General features: G+C 50.9%; 1 protein-coding gene and 1 non-coding gene across 2 annotated transcripts in view; both read left to right on the forward strand.

The window, feature by feature from the left end:
* Nucleotides 1-15632, forward strand: part of PLAT (plasminogen activator, tissue type) — a 35440-nt gene extending 19808 nt beyond the window's left edge. The window contains exons 5-14 of the mRNA XM_053270168.1: nt 1266-1379; nt 2710-2884; nt 4516-4607; nt 5545-5716; nt 7760-7845; nt 8989-9178; nt 10455-10591; nt 10694-10834; nt 11186-11334; nt 13778-15632. Of these exons, the coding sequence (XP_053126143.1) occupies nt 1266-1379; nt 2710-2884; nt 4516-4607; nt 5545-5716; nt 7760-7845; nt 8989-9178; nt 10455-10591; nt 10694-10834; nt 11186-11334; nt 13778-13936 (1415 nt within the window). The 3' untranslated portion in view covers nt 13937-15632. The remainder of the gene's footprint in view (nt 1-1265; nt 1380-2709; nt 2885-4515; nt 4608-5544; nt 5717-7759; nt 7846-8988; nt 9179-10454; nt 10592-10693; nt 10835-11185; nt 11335-13777) is intronic.
* Nucleotides 15633-16797: 1165 nt separating this feature from the next.
* On the forward strand, nt 16798-16869 carry TRNAA-UGC (transfer RNA alanine (anticodon UGC)). Its single transcript has one exon. It is a non-coding gene; the product is annotated as a tRNA-Ala (tRNA).
* The last annotated feature ends 1029 nt before the right edge of the window (nt 16870-17898 follow it).

Genomic DNA, 17898 nt, shown 5'->3' on the forward strand with positions numbered 1-17898 from the left:
CTCCAAGGTAGGATGCCTCTGAGTACCAGTTGCAGGGGAGTAACAGCAGGAGAGAGGGCATGCCCTCAACTCCTGCCTGTGGGCTTCCCAGAGGCATCTGGTGGGCCACTGTGTGAAACAGTATGCTGGACTACAGGTAGATGGGCCTTGGGCCTGATCCAGCAGGGCGGTTCTTATGTTCACTCAAAAACTTGTTACTCAAAACAAGGACACAGAAATGTGCAGGATTCTCAGAAAATTTAACACTGATGGATAATTCAGAGCAATTCGGCAGTTTGTAAGGCTCTTCTCCCAACCCTTCATGGGATCGGAGAGCTATGCTCACTCCCAGTTGGCTGTCGTGTGTTTGCAAATATCAAGGTAGGAGGATGGGAAAGTGATCATGTGGGAGCCGGCAGCTGGGCAGGGCAGCTTTTCGCCCACTCTCAATAACATGCTGGGGACCGACCTGCCCCTCTCCCATCCCACCACAATCGCTGCCCCCGTCCCAGTCTCGCTCACCTCTTCCTAACTGCATCTTTGCAAAGACACAGCTGCCTGTCAGAAGGGTGCAGGGCTCTCCAGCCACGGCTGGGTGCTCCTCCCACCCTGATCTGGATCTACTTCTACAACAAATACTTATATGCCGCTTTTCAGCAAAAGTTTCCAAAGCGGTTGGAGAAGAGAAATAATAACCAAGAGACATAATAAATAAATAAATAAGTAAGTAAATAAAGATGGCTTCCTGTCCTCAAAGGGCTCACTATCTAAAAAGACGACTAAGATAGTCATCAGCCGCAGCCACTGGAGAGATGCTGTGATGGGGACGGATAGGGCCAGTTGCTCTTCCCCCGCTAACAAAAAAGAATTGGCACTTTTAAAAGGTGCCTCTTTGCCCAGTTAGCGGGATCAAGAGAAAGGCCCTTGTAGGAGCTTGCCACACACTTGGATGGCCCCAGTGAAATTCCCCGGAGGGGATGGTGCCGCTCTGGGAAGAGCATCTCGGTTCCAAGTTCCCTCCCTGGCGGCATCTCCAAAATAGGTCTGAGAGCCTCGGAGAAGCCGCTGCCAGTCAGTGTAGACCATCCTGAGCTAGATGGACCAAGGGTCTACTCAGTATATGGCAGCTTCCTATGTTCCTATATGGGGTCCTCATCTAGTGACATAAGGTCTGGTATCGGCTAATAGAAGCCCCCAACCTGCCAGGAGAAATGCATCATGTATAGCCGAGCAGGAACGCTGCCCTTCTCAGCTGAGGCTCTCTCTTTGTGTCTCTTCCCTGCCAGTCTGTCCGAAGCAGCAGTGCCTGCACGAGGGCCGCTGTCGCCAAGCTCTCTACTCCCCCGGCCATTTCCTCTGCTTATGCCCCCCGGGATACTCGGGGCTTCACTGTGAGATCGGTGAGTATGCATCTCTGGGCTGGGCATGGGCTGAATACTGTGCTAAGCATCTTTGCTGGGCTCAATCAGTCAGTTTAATTCCGCTGGTTTTTTTTGAGCTGTGTTTGAAGGAATCTCCTGGGCAGGCATCTGCATGGAACCAGCGCCTGCTGGTTCGAATGCGGGGCGGGTGGGGGGGATGATTTTAAGGACTGGGGAGGGTGCACCCCCTGCCGTGTTTCCTCCGCTGGTGCCCTCTTTAAAAATGGTGCCGTGGGGCAGCAGCGTACCTCCCTGTTGCCCCATTGCCTCCTTGGACCAGAAGTGCCCAGTGTGCGCATGATTTCTGGTCCAAGGGAGCTACCCTGCCGCCCCACTGGACTGTTTTTAAAGAGAGCGCCAGCAGGGGAAATGTGGAGGGGGGAGGGGAGTGCACCCTCCCTGGTCATTAAAGTTATCCCCACCTGCCTTCGAACCACTGGTCTTTCAAACCTGTTCAGAGGCCCGTAAAAGGGCCTCTGAACAGCGTGGTGTAGTGGTTAGAGTGCTGGACTAGGACCGGGGAGACCCGAGTTCAAATCCCCATTCAGCCATGAAAACTAGCCGGGTGACTCTGGGCCAGTCACTTCGCTCTCAGCCTAACCTACTTCACAGGGTTGTTGTGAAAGAGAAACTCAAGTATGTCGTACATCGCTCTGGGCTCCTTGGAGGAAGAGCGGGATAGAAATGTAAAAATAACAATAACAATAACATCCCTAGTAAATACAGGGCTGGAGGTGCTGCTGGGCCCTGAGCCTGGGGCCTTCTCTGCCTGAGTTATGGCCTGCCCTCCCCACAAATAGACACCACCTCCTGTACCTATGGATCACCTGGTTGGGAAGTCAGGGTGGGGAGGCGTACTTCTGTGAAACAGGAAGGATGTAGCAGGGGATTAAGAATGCATATTTGCCTTTCTGATGAGCATGGGAAGCGGTTTTATACCGATTCAGCCCGTGGGTCCACCTAGCTCCTGTGTTGTCCGCTCTGACTGGCAGCGGCATTTGCATTTCGATGGGAGACTCCATGTGTGAGCCCTGTGAGATATTCCCCTTGGGGGGTTGGGCTGCTCTGGGGAGGCTGCTCTGGTTGGGCTGCTCTCCCTCCCTGGCTTCTCCCAATTAGGGCTGGGAGAGACTCCTGCCTGCAAGCTTGGAGAAGATGCTGCCAGCCTGTGTAGACAATCCTGAGCTAGAGGGACCCAGGGCCTGGCTCAGCTTCCGGTGTCTGTACCGAGCATGGCCGGCTCAGGCTCTGCTGCCCGGAAGCCAAGAGAGCAGGGACTGACCCAAATGTGTGGCTCCACCTTGCCCAGATACCAAGGCCATGTGCTACGAGGATGCGGGAGTGAAGTACAGGGGGACATGGAGCGAAACAGAAAGCGGCATGGAGTGCTTAAACTGGAACAGCAGCGCAGTGGCCCAGAAGCGGTACAGTGCGCGCCGGGCAGATGCCCTGCAACTCGGCCTGGGCAACCACAACTATTGCCGGTAAGTGAGCAGACTTGGGAAAGATCTGCTTGGCTGGTGCCATCCCTCCTCCTGATCCCCAGATCTCCAAGGATTTCCCCAAGAGAATATGCAGCCATTTTCAAAGACTTTTTGTTTGGCTGTCTTCATGCTGTGTTTTTTATTAAAATCCAAGTACTGCTTGATTGATAAAAGAGAGCATATAGGTGTGTGTGTGTGTGTAAAAATAAAATAAAATAAAATTCTGTTAAATGTACCCGTCGCTAATCCCGTGCGTGGCAGCTCTCGCGAGAGTTCATGAGCAGCTGCCGAATAGGATAGCGACGGGGATGGGGGAGAAAATAGGGATGCTGGCTGGTGGCCACCAGGAGGAGGTGGCGGCCGCTGCTGGGAGTGGGCGGGCAGGAGGAAGTAGTGGGCAGGCTTTCTGGCCAGCCCACCAGCGGGGGGAGGGTGATGAGGAGAAGGGAGGGAGAAGAAGTGGGCTAGCTGGGTGGCCAGAAAGCCAGGCAGTTGGGAGACAACTGTCTCCCCTTGCCCTATTATAGTTACGCCCCTGGTTTGTATAGTCCAAGCCAGACACACAAATATTGGCCATTGGTACCATAGTCCAGGGAGGAGAGCTGGTCTTCTGGTAGCAAGCATGACTTGTCCCCTTAGCTAAGCAGGGTCTGCCCTGGCTGCATATGAATGAGAGACTCCATGTGTGAGCACTGGCAGATATTCCCCTCATGTGATGGAGCTGCTCTGGGAAGAGCATCTGTCTGCAGGCTTGCATGCAGAACGTTCCAAGTCCCCTCCCTGGCAGCATCTCCAAGATGGGGCTAAGAGAGATTCCTGCCTGCAACCTTGGAGAAGTCGCTGCCAGTCTGGGTAGACAATACTGAGCTAGATAGACCAATGGTCTGACTCAGTATATGGCAGCTTCCTATGTTCCTATGTTCCTTTCCAAGCCTGCAGATAGATGCTGGTGGACCCTGCTGGCTCTCATGCTTTTCTTGATCATCAGGCCACAGCGTGAGAGCTGGACGTCTTGCAATGTTATCGCCTCTTTCCCATTTCTAGGGTGTATAGACCTTGTCAAAATCACAATGAGCATCCATCCAGGGGCAGATTAAGCTTTTTGCTGCCTGTGGGCAACCAAGGATTTGCCGCCCCGGCTTGAGGGGCTCGGCAGCTATACTTGTATAGGGGAGTCCAGCAAGGATTCCCCTTTACAAGCAAAGGGCTTGTGGGTGGAGTTAAATCTTTTTCTCATGTGAAGAGAGCCCCAAAATGGGCTGAAAATGGCCGAACCCTTTGTTTGGGAGGGAGGCAGGCAGGCCCGTGGGAGACGCTCTCGCCACCATCTCCGCCACACCGCCACCATCCTTCCACCCTCCCAATGGGCACTGGTGGTTTTTAAAAGATAGAGAAGAAAGATTTACCTTTCCCCCAACCCAAGCTTGCCCACCACTCCCAAAATTTGCCGCCCCTCAAAATTTGCTGCCGTCGGTAAGTGCCGATATTGCCTATGCATTATTCCCCTGTGCCAGCTGGCTTAATTTGTACTAATGAATTAAATTATCGACTTTTGCTGGTGTCTTGTATGTTGCAAAGAAAACCCCAGACATTTCTAGTACTCCCTGACCAGTGACGTCTGCTTCCTCTAGAAACCCGGATAAAGACACGAAGCCCTGGTGCCACATCTACCGAGGGGGATCATACAGTTGGGACTTCTGCAGCATCGCTTCCTGCTCCAGGGGTAGGTTCTGGGCTGGCTTTATACAGAGGGCCCAGGGGATACCGTGAAAGTGGAAGAGGGGAGCTGGGGGCGGGGCGGGCGGTGGGAGCTGGGTGCTGCTTTCTGAAAGTCCAAGCTGTCCTGGAGGGTTTTCACGCCTGCCTTTTAGTTCGCATCTCCTCCTGAATGGAGCTGTATGTTCACATATTGGCCAAATTTACCCCAAAGTCCCTGCAAGCGACCAGGGAGCACAATTTAGGTTTTTCATCCCACGTTGGTGTAGCCTGATTTATACCTGGAGTTTAAAAAAAAAAATCCACTTTTTGGGCAACTTTCAACTTGCAGTAAACATAAGAAGCTGCCATATACTGAGTCGGACCATTGGTCCATCTCGCTCAGTATTGTCTTCACAGACTGACTGCAACTTCTCCAAGGTTGCAGGCAGGAGTCTCTCTGTCTTAGCCCTATATTAGAGAACTCAAGGAGGCAACTTGGAACCTTTTTGCTCTTCCCAGAACAGCTTCATCCCCTAAGGGGAATATCTTACAGTGCTCACACATGTAGTCTCCCATTCATATTCAACCAGGGTGGACCCTGCTTAGCTAAGGAGACAAGTCATGCTTGCTACCACAAGACCAGCTCTCCTCTCCTTGTAAAGCCTTGCAGAAAATCAGCGGTAAAGCCTACTGTCTGGGAAAGCTCCTGGCCCCTGTAACATTGATTCCCAGTCCCAGATGTTGTTGACTACAACTCCCAGCATCCCCAGCTGCAATGGCCTTTGCCTGGGGATGCTGAGAGTTGCAGTCGACCACATCTGGGAAACCCTGTTCCACCGCTCTCAACCTTGAGGTCTCCCACTGGAACTACAACTCCCTGTCATCCTCAACCACAACAGACCAAAGAGATGTGGAACTGGCTCTTTCTGATCCTGGCTTGCTGTTCTTCTCACTTGCTGCAGAAAAAGACAAGTGTGTTTCTGGAAGGGGCACAGACTACCGAGGCAGGCACAGCACCACGTCATCTGGGGCCTCCTGTCTGAGATGGGACTCTGAACTCCTTGCTGGCAAAATCTACACGGCCAAGAAGACCAACGCGCAGCAGCTGGGCCTTGGGAGTCACAACTACTGCCGGTAAGCCAGTTTCCACTTGCTCTGGTGTTCCCCTTTCTAAACTCGGGATCGCTGGTACAACTGCTGAATTGATTGGGCTGCTTGCCTGTCCAGTTTGTATTTAGGGATGGGGCATCTGCTTTGCATGCAGAAGGTCCCAGTTTCAGTCGCTGGCAGGATCTCCAGGTAGGGCTGGGAAAGACTCCTGCCTGAAACCTGCCTGAAACCTCGGAGAGCTGCTGCCAATCAGTGTAGACAGTCCTGAGCTAGATGGAGCGATGGTCTGACTCAGTAATTGGCAGCTTCCTGTGTTCCTTTGTTAAAGCTGATCTGAATTGGCCCTTGTATTTTAGCTGACCCAGTTGCAATAGTATCGTGATGATGATGATGATGATGATGATGATTAATAATAATTCGATTTCTATACCACCCTTCCAAAAATGGCTCGGGGTGGTTTACACAGAGAAATAATAAATAAACAAGATGCATCTCTGTCTCCAAAGGGCTCACAATCTAAAAAGAAACATAAGATAAGACACCAGCATCAGTCACTGGAGGGGTCCTGTGCTGGGGGTGGAGAGGGCTAGTTACTCTCCCCCTGCTAAATAAAGAGAATCACCATGGTAAAAGGTGCCTCTTTACCCAGTTTGCAGGGGATAATGTGGCATAATTCCTGGGGCATTTTGTGGGGATGAGGTTAGAAACTGTTAACTGAGCAAAGAAGCATCTTTCAAAGTGGGGGTTCTCTTTTATATATATCGGGGGGCAAGCAACTGGCCCTGTCCAACCCGGCACAGCATTCTTCCAGTGGTGATGGTGGTGGTTGAAGAAGCTTGGGCTGCTTTTTCGATTGTGAGCTCTTCAGGGCAGGGAACCATCTCATTTCTTTTTATATGAGAATCTCATTGAGAACTGTTCTTACTGAAAAGCGGTGTATAAATATTTGTAAAAACAATGATAGCTGGGGAGGGAACGAGCCACTGACAAAGAGCTGCCCTTTCTTCCTTGCTTATTTTTTCTTGCCGTCTGTCACTAACCAGCAGTAAACAGACCCCCAGAATCTTTGCAGAATTTGGATCACTGCAGAGATCAAGGCTGCTTCACACAGTAGATGTAGGGACCAATGCAGGGAAGTGCCTCTGGAAGCCGAGGCAAGTTGGGAGTCTCTTGTAGTGTGTGCTTTGTTCCAATCAGGAATCGGTGTTTTTGCATACCGCCCAGAGCCCTTGGATGGAGGAGGCAGTATAGAAATGTAATAACATATATCAGCTGCCTTGTGTCCAGCCACACCCTTAGCTCAATATTGTCCATAGTAGCTGGCAGTGGTTCTCAAAGGTTTCAGGCCAGAGTCTCTTCTCTCCCAGCCCTACCTGGAGAGTCTGCCAGGGACGGAGCCTGGGACCTTCTGCGTGCAGAGCAGGTGCTCTTGGGAACATAGGAAGCTGCCATATACCGAGTCAGCCCATTGGTCCATCTAGCTCAGGATTGTCTTCACAGACTGGCAGCGGCTTCTCCAAGGCTGCAGGCGGGAATCTCTCTCAGCCCTATCTTGGGAGGGAACTTGGAACCTGGATGCTCTTCCCAGAGTGGCTCCATCCCCTGAGGGGAAGATCTTCCAGTGCTCACACATCAAGTCTCCCATTCATATGCAACCAGGGCAGACCCCGCTTAGCTAAGGGGACCAGTCATGCTTGCTACCACAAGACCAGCTCTCCTCCCTTACACTGAGCTACAGCCGCATCCCCTAAGCAGAATATTTTAGAGCACTCACATGTAGTCACCCATCTACATGCAAACCAGGGCAGACCCTGCATAGCAAAGGGGACACTCCATGTTAGCTACCACAAGGCCAGCTCCCTTTCTCTGCCTTCTTAAAGGTGTCACCTACGGCAGTTTAGCACATGCAGTACAGGTACATCACTTCATACAAAGCAGCCCCTTAGTCAATTGTCTGGGTACCTCTGAAGCTTCGAGGCCCTGGTGAGGGGCGAGAGGGTGGGGTTAAATCTGGGTATACCACTGGGCAAGGTGCTGCCTCTAAAAGAATCTCCTTGTGTGTTTCAGGAATCCGGACAACGACACCAAGCCGTGGTGCCAGGTGTGGAAGGGTGGCAAGGCACAGTGGGAGTACTGCGATGTGCCCGCTTGCTGTAAGTGGGTACCTCCCTGCCCTCTCTGAGCTGTAGCCACACCCTTGCTACAGTCTCATCCCTTATACTGGGGTTCTCAGCCTTGGTTCCCCAGATGTGGTGGACTACAGCTCCCATCATCCCCTGCTGCAGTGGTCAGTGGATGATGGGCATTGCAGTCAGGGGATCCTTGCCTCTCACTGACCACCTTAAAGCCGCCGCGTGGAGTTTAAGGGCAGGTGTTCACTAGACACTTATATTGATTTTATGCCAGTTATCACTTCTTCAAAGAATCCTGGGTATTATAGTTCATAGAAGGGGCTGAGAAATCTGTCCCTAGTTTCCCTTCGAGAACTACAGTTCCCAGGAGATGGAGGAAATTGGTTTACCATGAAGATGTAGATACGAATGCTCTTGTCAGATTAAAGACCTCTGAGAACTCATTTTAATTGACCTGCAAACATTGGTTTGAAGGGAAAAAAGCATACTTGCTTTAGTTTGGGGTGGTAACACTCACTCGCACAATTCTTAAAGCTGCAAACAGAACTCTGCACAAGTACTATCCGGATCCCAGAAGGATCCCAAAAAGAAAAGTATACATTTATTCTTGACGGACTAAACAGAAATTTAATGGGCAAGACGTTTTGGCTTCTCCTGCCTTCAGTTGTTCTGATCTTCTTATAACATAATAGCAGCGGGAGAAGGTAGAAGCCAAAATGTCTTGCCCATTATATTCTCGTTTAGTCAGTCGGCAAGAAGCTTATTATGTAGGTGCATGTATAGCGTATGTTGTGGCAGCCTCTGTCCCTGGAAGAGGCGTTCTGTTCTGTGTGGACATAAAAGGGAACACCTCTTCTTAGAGGGTTTTTTGCATGTTGAATGTTGGTTACAGCAGAGCAGACACCATCTTGGAGGCATTCCCTCTTTTGTGAGAGGCCAGGGGAATACCTCTAAGGATGGGTTTGCCACCTGCAGCTTTCCCAAATAGTTTGTTTATTTATTTTTAAGTCAACCAATTAACCAGACTGCAACTTTAGCCAATCTGCCCTGGACTTTCTTTCCCAGCAACCATGGATTGCGTTGCAGAATGGCTTCAGATGCCGTGGCTAATTTGGGGCCTTATTTCTGTGTTTCTTGGCCCTCTATTTCTTTCCCCCTCTACAGCCATGTGTGGATTGAGGAAGCAAAAAGTGTCCCAGTTCCGGATGAAAGGAGGCCGCTATTCAGACATCCAGTCCCATCCGTGGCAGGCGGCGATTTTTGTCAAGGTTCAGGGGAAGTACATATTCCACTGTGGCGGGGTCCTGATCAGTTCCTGCTGGGTCCTTTCAGCAGCCCATTGTCTTCCAGACAAGTAAGAGACAAGCACCTGACTTCTGTTATGGATTCTCTGCCGCTTGGGACATGCCACGCAAGCAGGGGGGCTATTTTTCTGGTAGTTGCAGCCAAATCTGGAGTGAATGTCAGAATTCCTCTTTGGGCAAAAATACCTGAGCAATTTTGAGGGAGGCAAAACAATGTCCCAGTGAGAGGCGTGAAGTGTTTCCCTCCCACCCCCCTTCAAAAAGCTTTGTACATCTTTACTTGTGACTGTTCTACGGGTGAGCAGATGGGGATGCCTAGTTTGGATGGGAAAGAGTTATATATAAATTGACCAGCCTTTAAGATGCAGAAAGGAATACATGGCAGTCAATGTGAAAATATGAGACATAACATGGAGAGTTGCTTGTGGAGTATGCCCAGACCTCACTGAATGTCAACATTAAGGAAACCTTTTACAAGATAGTATCTAACTTGGCAAAAAAAAAAAAGAGAGAGAGAGAGAGAGATTGAGAGAGATAATTTATGCCATATAATGGAGCAGAGATAGCACTGTGATAGCATGAATTGCCCTGTTTGCTAAGCAGGGTCTGCCTTGGCTTGTATTTCGATGGCTGACTACATGTGAGCACTGCAAGATATTTCCCTTAGTGGATAGGGCCATAGCTCAGTGGCAGAGCATCTGCTTTGCATGCGGAAGGTCTCTGGTTCACTCCCTGGCAGCATCTCCAGGTAGGGCTGGGAGAAACTCTTGCCTGAAACCTTGGAGAGCCGCTGGCAGTCAGTGTAGACAACACTGGGCCAGATGGACCAAGGGTCTGACTCAGTAGAAGGCAGCTTCCTATGTTCCATACGGTTAATCCCTCTGCTAGGCTACTTCTCCAATGCTATGGTTACGACTGGGCCCTGAAGTCTCTTAGCCAAGGAAGTAAATGCCTTTTAATCTAGAAGGAGAAGGAGAGCTGGTCTTGCGGTAGCAAGCATGACTGGTCCCCTTAGCTAAGCAGGGTCCACCCTGGTTGCATATGAATGGGAGACTAGAAGTGTGAATACTGTAAGATATTCCCCTTAGGGGATGGAGCTGCTCTAGGAAGAGCCTTTGAGGTGCCAAGTTCCCTCCCTGGCAGCATCTCCAAGATAGGGCCGAGAGAGATTCCTGCCTGCAACCTTGGAGTAGCTGCTGCCAGTCTGTGAAGACGATACTGAGCTAGATGGACCAATGGTCTGACTCCATATACAGCAGCTTCCTATGTTCCTAAGGGAGAGTTATGCCTAGAAGCAACAGATACCAAAGACCTTCTCTTCTGCAGCTTGCGTGCCAATCGCCTCCAGGTGGTGTTGGGCAGGACGTCCCGCATGACCCCCGAAGCCAACGAGCAGCGATTCCAGGTGGAGAAATACGTCCTGCATAAAGACTATGATAGCAGGACGTACGACAACGATATTGGTAAGGAGCCTCCCTGCCTGCTTGGGGGAGACCAGGCACCCCAGCCCCAGCCTCTCTGTCTCCACACTGAACACCTTTGCTGTGTTTCTCTGTCTTTCTCAGCTCTGCTGAAGCTGAACTCCTTGTTTGGAGCATGTGCGACAGAAACCGACAATGTCCGGCCGGCCTGCCTCCCAGAGCCCGGACTGGAGCTTCCTGACTGGACCCAGTGTGAGATCTCTGGATACGGCATGCATGAAGACTGTAAGAAGGGGTGCCCTCGGTGCGGTGGGTTGCCTTTGACCCCTGGGGAAGTGGCTGCAGGACCTTTGGGGCGGTTCACACGATCCGTACTTGGGTAGGAGATGCCTCCAGCATCCCTCTAACAGGGAATCCCAGATGTTGTTGACTACAACTCCCAGCATCCCCAGCTGTGATGGCCTTTGGCTGGGAATTATGGGAGTTGTAGTCCACACCTGGGATTCCGTTAGAGGGGACGTTGCTGGGAACCCTACCCTTATTGTATGGTTCTTTTTAAAGTTGATTGTGTGGCAAGAAAAGCAAAAGACAGGATTTTGTGTTTTCAAATTCTGAATGTGCCCTCTTTCTTAACAGTCTCTTATTTCTACTCTGAGCGCTTGAAGGAAGGTCAGGTCAGGCTGTATCCGGACAGCCAATGCATCCCTCAGAGACTCGACAACAGGACGGTCACCAAAAATATGTTGTGTGCAGGAGACACCAGGAATCTAGATGATGCCTGCAAGGTAAATTCGGCTCAAGGAACATAACCATTGCCTTCCAGGGTCAGACCAAAGGTCTGTTTAGCCCAGAAGTCATTTCCAACAGTGACCAGACAGACGCCTCTGGGGAGCTCACAAGCAGGATGTGAAGGTGGTGGTTCCCCTGTGCCACATTCAGACAGACTGCCTCTGTATATGGAGGTTTTGTTGTGCTTTCAATCACTATGAGCCATCTATCATGAATATGCCTAATCCTTTTTAAACAACAACAAATATTTATATGCTACTTTCCGACTAACATTTCCAAAGCGGTTTACACAGTGAAATAACTAACAAACAAACAAACAAAAGAAAGATGGCTCCCTGTCCCCTAAGGGCTCACAGTCTAAAAAGAAACATATGGCAGTAACAGTCACTGGAGGTCCTGTGCTGGGGGTGGATAGGGCCAGTTACTCACGCCCTGCTCAATAAAGAGAATCACCACGTTAAAAAGGTGCCTCTTTGCCCAGTTAGCAAAGCCCCACTAAAACCCCTACCTGAAATCCTTGAAAGCTGCTGAAAGCAGAGACTGTCATAGGCTGCACAACACTGGCCCTCTTGCAGACGTTGGACTACAACTCCCATCATCCCTGAGACTTGGCCACTGTGACTGGGGATGCTGGGAGTTGTAGTCCAACGTCTGCAAGAGGTGCAATGCCGTGCAGGCCTGGCATAGGCAATAATACTGAAGTAGGTGGACTAGTGGTGTGGGTTGGCATATACCTGCAATATTCATTTTTAAGGAGGGGCCAGAGTTGAGTGTGCACTTGCTTAACATGCAGAAGGTTCCAGGATCAGTCCCTGGCAGCATCTCCAGGTAGGACTGGGAAGGAACCGACATCGTCTTCAAGGAATGGACAGCTGCATCCATTCCTTGAAGACAATCTCAGAACTCTGGTGTATTATCTGGTAACCTCTAGGCTTGACTACTGCAATGTACTCTACGTGGGGCTGCCTTTTTAGGTGGTTTGGAAACTTCAGTTGGCCCAAAATGTAGGGGCTAGATTGGTCTCTGGGGTGTCTCGGAGAGACCATATCATGCCTGTTTTAAAGCAATTGCATTGGCTACCAATAGGTTTCTGGGCAAAACACAAAGTGCTGGCGATTACCTTTAACTCCCTTTTTACCCCTGCTAACTGAGCAAAGAGACACCTTTTCAAAAGCGATTCTCTCATATTTAGCAAGGGGAGAGCAACTGGCCCTATCCACCCCCAGCACAACATCCCTCCCATGGCTATTGTTGGTGCCTATCTTATATTTCTTTTTAAGACTGTGAGCCCTTTGGGGACAGGGGCCATCTTATTTCTCTCTTACTTATTTCTCCATGTAAACCACTTTGAGAACTCTGGTTGAAGAGCAGTATATAAATCTCCGTAGTAGTAAACAGCTTAGGACCGAGTTACCCGGGAGAACGCCGCCTTCTGAATGATCCCCACCACACATTAAGGTCACAAAGAGAGGTCTGTCTCCTAGCTGCTGCCAGCTTGTCCGACGGCGACTCAGGAGCGGGCCTTCTCTGTCGTTGCTGCTGGGCTGCAGTGTTGTGCGCTCCTTACAGACATTCGTGGTTTAACATCTTTACCCATCTTTAAGAGTCCTTAAGACACTTTTTAAAAGCCTGGCTCTTAGGAATTTTTGGATGCTTTAAATTTTGTTAATAGCTGTCTTGTGTGTGTTGTGATGGTTTTTTTTTTTGTGAACCACCTAGAGCCTTCAGAGTCAGGTGGTAGATAAATTAGATGGTGAGGACGACGACTCCTTTCTGAATCTCTGGAGAGCTGCTGCCAGTCAGTGTTGACAATGCTGACCCTGATAGTCTTGTGATTTGACTCTAAGTGGCAGCTTGGTATGTTCCTCCAGGCCTCTCTGGGGACTTAAGCAATCTGGGTGGACCCAGGGCCACCTTCGTTGTGGTGCCAAAGCCCTGATAACTGGGCAAAGAAGCACCTTTTTAACGTGGTGATTCCCTTTATTTAGCAGGGGGGGAGTAACTGGCCCTATCCACCCCCAGCACAGGACCTCCAGTGACTCTTGCTGGTGTCTGTCTTGTGTTTCTTTTCAGATTGTGAGCCCATTGAGGCCAAGGATTATTTATTACTTATTTAATAAGTAATATTAAATATTGCTTATTAAATAAGTTATTTATTACTTAGTCCCACTTATTATTTAGCTATGTAAACCACTTTGGAAACTTTGGTTGAGAAGTGGTGTATAAATATTTGTTGTTTAGAATACCCTCCTGAGAGCAGAATATATGGCTTTGTAAATATGTGCCTATCGGCACCAGATACAAACACAATAAAGGGCTCTCCAAGGGCTCATTATATTCTCTCTTAGCCCTAAAAAGTGGTGGAAAGAGGATATTTTTTTTTTAAGGCCAGCAAAAAGCCCTTGCTCACTGGGGTGCTCTTAAATCTTGCCTCTGCAGGGCGACTCCGGAGGTCCTCTGGTCTGTCTGAACAACGGCCGCATGAATCTCCTTGGAATCATCAGCTGGGGGGTGAGCTGTGGGAAGAAAGACACGCCGGGTGTCTACACGCGAGTGGTGCGCTACCTGGACTGGATTCAGGATCACACGAGACCCTGAATTAAGGCATGAGCAAAGCACCGGAGGCCTCCCCACCGCCACGGTTCTCCGCTCTGGGCATCTCCTTGCATCAGGGAGAGGGAGTGGAGGCTCAAGCCGAAAGCTGCACCCACAGGTGTGGCCTGTGAGTACCAGCCTGGACTGCCCTTTGGGGAGGGGACACACTTTGCCTGGTCCTTCTCTTCCCTCATCAGAGGCGATTAGTTTGGGAATCTATTTGTAAGCCGCACACACTGGGGGTGGGTGGTGGATGGGAGGGCAGCAGCAACAGCAGGGACGCCTCTAGTTCCAGCAGTATGGATCCATCATGGGAGGCCCACCAACTCTCTTCCGCCTGGGCCCTGCAAAAGCTAGAGGCAACCCTGGCAGAGAGCCGCCCCAGGCACTCTTGAGCAGCTCCGGAGACTGGTGTGAAGAGCCCTGTGCATGCCGGAGTCAGGCACAGGCTGGCGTATGTCAGGGGATTGGGGCCGTAACTCAGTGGCAGAGCCTAAGCAGAAGGTCCCTGGTCCTGTCACTGGCAGCATTGGCAGGAAGGGCTGGGAAAGATTCCTGCCTGAAAGCTTGGAGAGCTGCTGCCAGTCAATGCAGACGATCCCGAGTCAAATGGGCCACTGGTCTCTGACTTGGCATATGACAGTTTCCTATGACAATGCAGGCTTTTGTGGGAGGAGAGCTGGCCTTGTGGCAGTGAGCATGAATAGCCCTGTTTGCTAAGCAGGGTCTGTCCTGGTTTGCATTTGGATGGGCAACTTGTGAGCACTGTAAGATAGTCCCCTTAGGGGATGGGGCCGTCGCTCCATGGAAGAGCCTCTGCGTTGCATGCAGAAGGTCCCAGGTTCAAGCCCTGGCAGCATCTCCAGGTAGGGCTGAGAGAGACTCCTGCCTGCAACCCTGGAGAGCCACGGCCACTCGGAATAGACATTCCTCGGCTAGATGGACTGAGGGTCTTACCTGGTACAAGGCAGCTTCCTATGTTCCTTCCTGGGCACAAGAGCACCTGGAAATCAGACGCTTAAAAAGGTGGCAGATGGCCGTCTCCTGCATTATGCACATTAGCGAACCCCAGGAAGCCCGTGGACTGCCATTCCGGCTGCTTCTGCTCTTAGGAAGCCAGTGATGGCTGCAGAAGTTGGGGGGCCCAAGCAAAAGCAGGCTTTATCTCTCACGTTGCCTCTGATCTCTTCGGGCATGTGGCACCAAGCACGGAAGGCCAGGGCTGCTTTGGGAGAGCGTTCCCATTCCTGGTCTCACTTGGGAGTCGATCCTGGGACATGCCAGCCCTTGTGGCTCTCTGGAATTGGCCTCCAGGGAACCCAAGAGGGGAGCCAGCCGGGCCCTCCCTTGGCTCCAGCTGCAAGAGGAGGACTGGCGAAATGTGTGTGGCCATGGCGGGGGCAGGAAGGGTTTTTTTTTTAAAAGAGAGAAGAATCTGGGAAACCCACGAGTCTGAGTCATGCTCCAGCTGAGCAGCCATCCAGACTTTTCTTAACTTGAGCAGCATTGACAGTGACACTTTTCCTCCTGGCAAAATTCAAAGGATTATTATTATTATTTTTATATTGTGGCTATTTAAATGTTTCTGGCATGCTGTGGAGTGGCAAATGTGACTTCTACTGCAGCTCCAAGGGGCTGGTGGGGTTTTTGTGTGTGTGCAGTGTGTATTTTCCTAATGCATTAAACTCTTGACAGTCTACTAGACGTGGTTTTTGAATTCATTTGGCACGCGTTGGATTCGTGTGTGCTTCAAATTCTCCGGCACTTTTAAATTAGAAAAAGGTGCCGCTGACTGTGGGGTGGGGCCCACAGACCAGTGGTGGCAAAAGAAGGCAGTAGCTTCTCTTGAGTAGTTCATTTAAATTTTTTTAGCCTACTTTCCAGGAGGCTTATGAGATCACCCGGCAGTCTGTGTGTCTGTCTCTGTCTCCCACCCTATCAACTTCGCAAAGCCTGGACCAATATGAACCAAACTGGGTACAGAAGTTGTAGGGACACCTCAGTGGCGTAGTTTGTGATGTCATCCACCATGATTCAAGACAGCGGACACATGCACATTTGAGGTGCAAGTGGGTAACTTGTGAACTGCCTAACTGATCTGGACCACGTTTAATCCACTTGTAAGGATAGTGAAAGGAACGTAGGCAGATCAGTTCTTACTATAGAACTTGTGTTTTCTGCTGGGGTTTGCCCAGGAAATTTTTTGTTCCTGGAGGATTGTGCTCAACTAACTTTGTGATCAAATTAGAGGCTGGACTGTGAACTGATAATGAAGGGTCCAAGTTCTGATGATGATCTAAACAGAGTTTTCAACTTGGGTCCCGGCGAGGGGTGGCTAAAAGCATTGTGGCACCTAGGCATGGTGCCCAATGCTGCCCCACCATCTCTGGCAGAGACAAGAACCTGTTCAAAAGTGAGTCTTGCAAGCTGTGAAAGGGGACAGGGAGGCAGGAAGGTTGCCCTTTCTCCCAAGCATCACAAGGTCTTGGGGAGGAGAGCTGGTCTTGTGGTAGCAAGCCTGAATGGTCCCCTTTACTAAGCAGGGTCTGCCTTGGTTTGCATTTGGATGGGAGGCGACCTATGAGCACTGCAAGATATTCCCCTTAGGGCAAAGCTGCGTAACTTCGGCCCCCCAGCTGTTTTTGGACTACAAGTCCCCTTATCTTCAGCCAGTGGCCGATAGTTGAGGATTAAGGGAATTGTAGTCCAACATCTGCAAGAGGGCCAAAGTTGTGCAGCCCTGCCTTGAGGGGAGGGGAACCCAACTGCTGGTCCTCCCATCATCCCCAGACTCCTGTAGCTGGGGATGATGGGAGTTGTAGCTCCTGGAGGAGCACCGCTTGGGAACCCCTGCCTTAGGGGATGGGGCTGTAGCTCAGTGGCAGAGCCTCTGCTTTGCATGCAGAAGGTCCCAGGTTCGAGCCCTGGCAGCATCTCCAGGCAGGGCTGAGAGAGGCTCCTGCCCGAAACCTTGGAGAGTTGCTGCCAGTCGGTGCAGACAATACCGAGCTAGATGGGCCAAGGGTCTGAGACTGTAACAGGCAGCATTCGATGCTCCTCTAAGCAGCGGTGCTTTGCAAAACTTGCCAGGGTCGAGTCGAAGCTATGGGGGGGGGGGTATCTCCCCCTGCTCCTGCCCAGCCACAATGGCTGAAGGGAAGCCAATGGGATGGGGGGGGGGGTTTGTGGTGGGGGGAGGTCTGAAGAGGGTGCTGTTTCCCCCTTCCTCTCCACTGCCTCGGCCAAAAACCTGAAGGCTCCCTGATCAAGCCTTGACTGCCTTGGACAAATAACCAGAGGAGCTGAATGACCAGGGTCTGATGGTGTTTGAGAAGGTCAGACCAGGAACGCGAGGAACTGGGCTAGGTCATACTGTACCGAGAACAGACCCTCGCCAGGAAGGGCCGGGCTTGACCGAGAGATGAACCAGCCCATCATCCAAAAGGGATGGAATTTGGACTCCGTGATGCATTCCAGGCCTATGAGCAAGCCGGTTGAGCCCGATGAGGTCAAGGCAGCAGGGACCAAGACAAGCCAATCAAGGGGGTCAGCTTGGGCGGCAGAAGGCCTACACCGAAAGGGAGAGCTGGAGGGGACCTCAGAGGTCTCCTAGTCTGTCCCATGCTCGGTGCAATGCTACAGCAGTAGAGCAGGCTCCAGTCACACCATATTTTTTAATCTTGTGTTTACATCTTGCTCTGCTTCCAAGGAGCCCAGGGCCATGCATGTGGTTATCTTTATCTTCACAACCAGGCTAGGCTGAGAGAGAGAAGCGACAGGCCCCAAGTCACCCAGTGGGGTTTGTGGCTGGACAGGGATTGGTTGATTGACATTTATAGCCTGCTTTTCCTCTGAGGAGCTCAGAGCAGTGTACAGGGTTAAGTTTAGCCTCACAACAACCCTGTGAGGTAGGTCAGGCTGAGAGATAGGTGACTGGGCCAGAGTCACCCAGTGAGTTTCAGCTG

This window comes from Hemicordylus capensis, chromosome 8 (genome assembly GCF_027244095.1).
Source record: "Hemicordylus capensis ecotype Gifberg chromosome 8, rHemCap1.1.pri, whole genome shotgun sequence".
Classification (NCBI taxonomy): Eukaryota; Metazoa; Chordata; class Lepidosauria; order Squamata; family Cordylidae; genus Hemicordylus; species Hemicordylus capensis.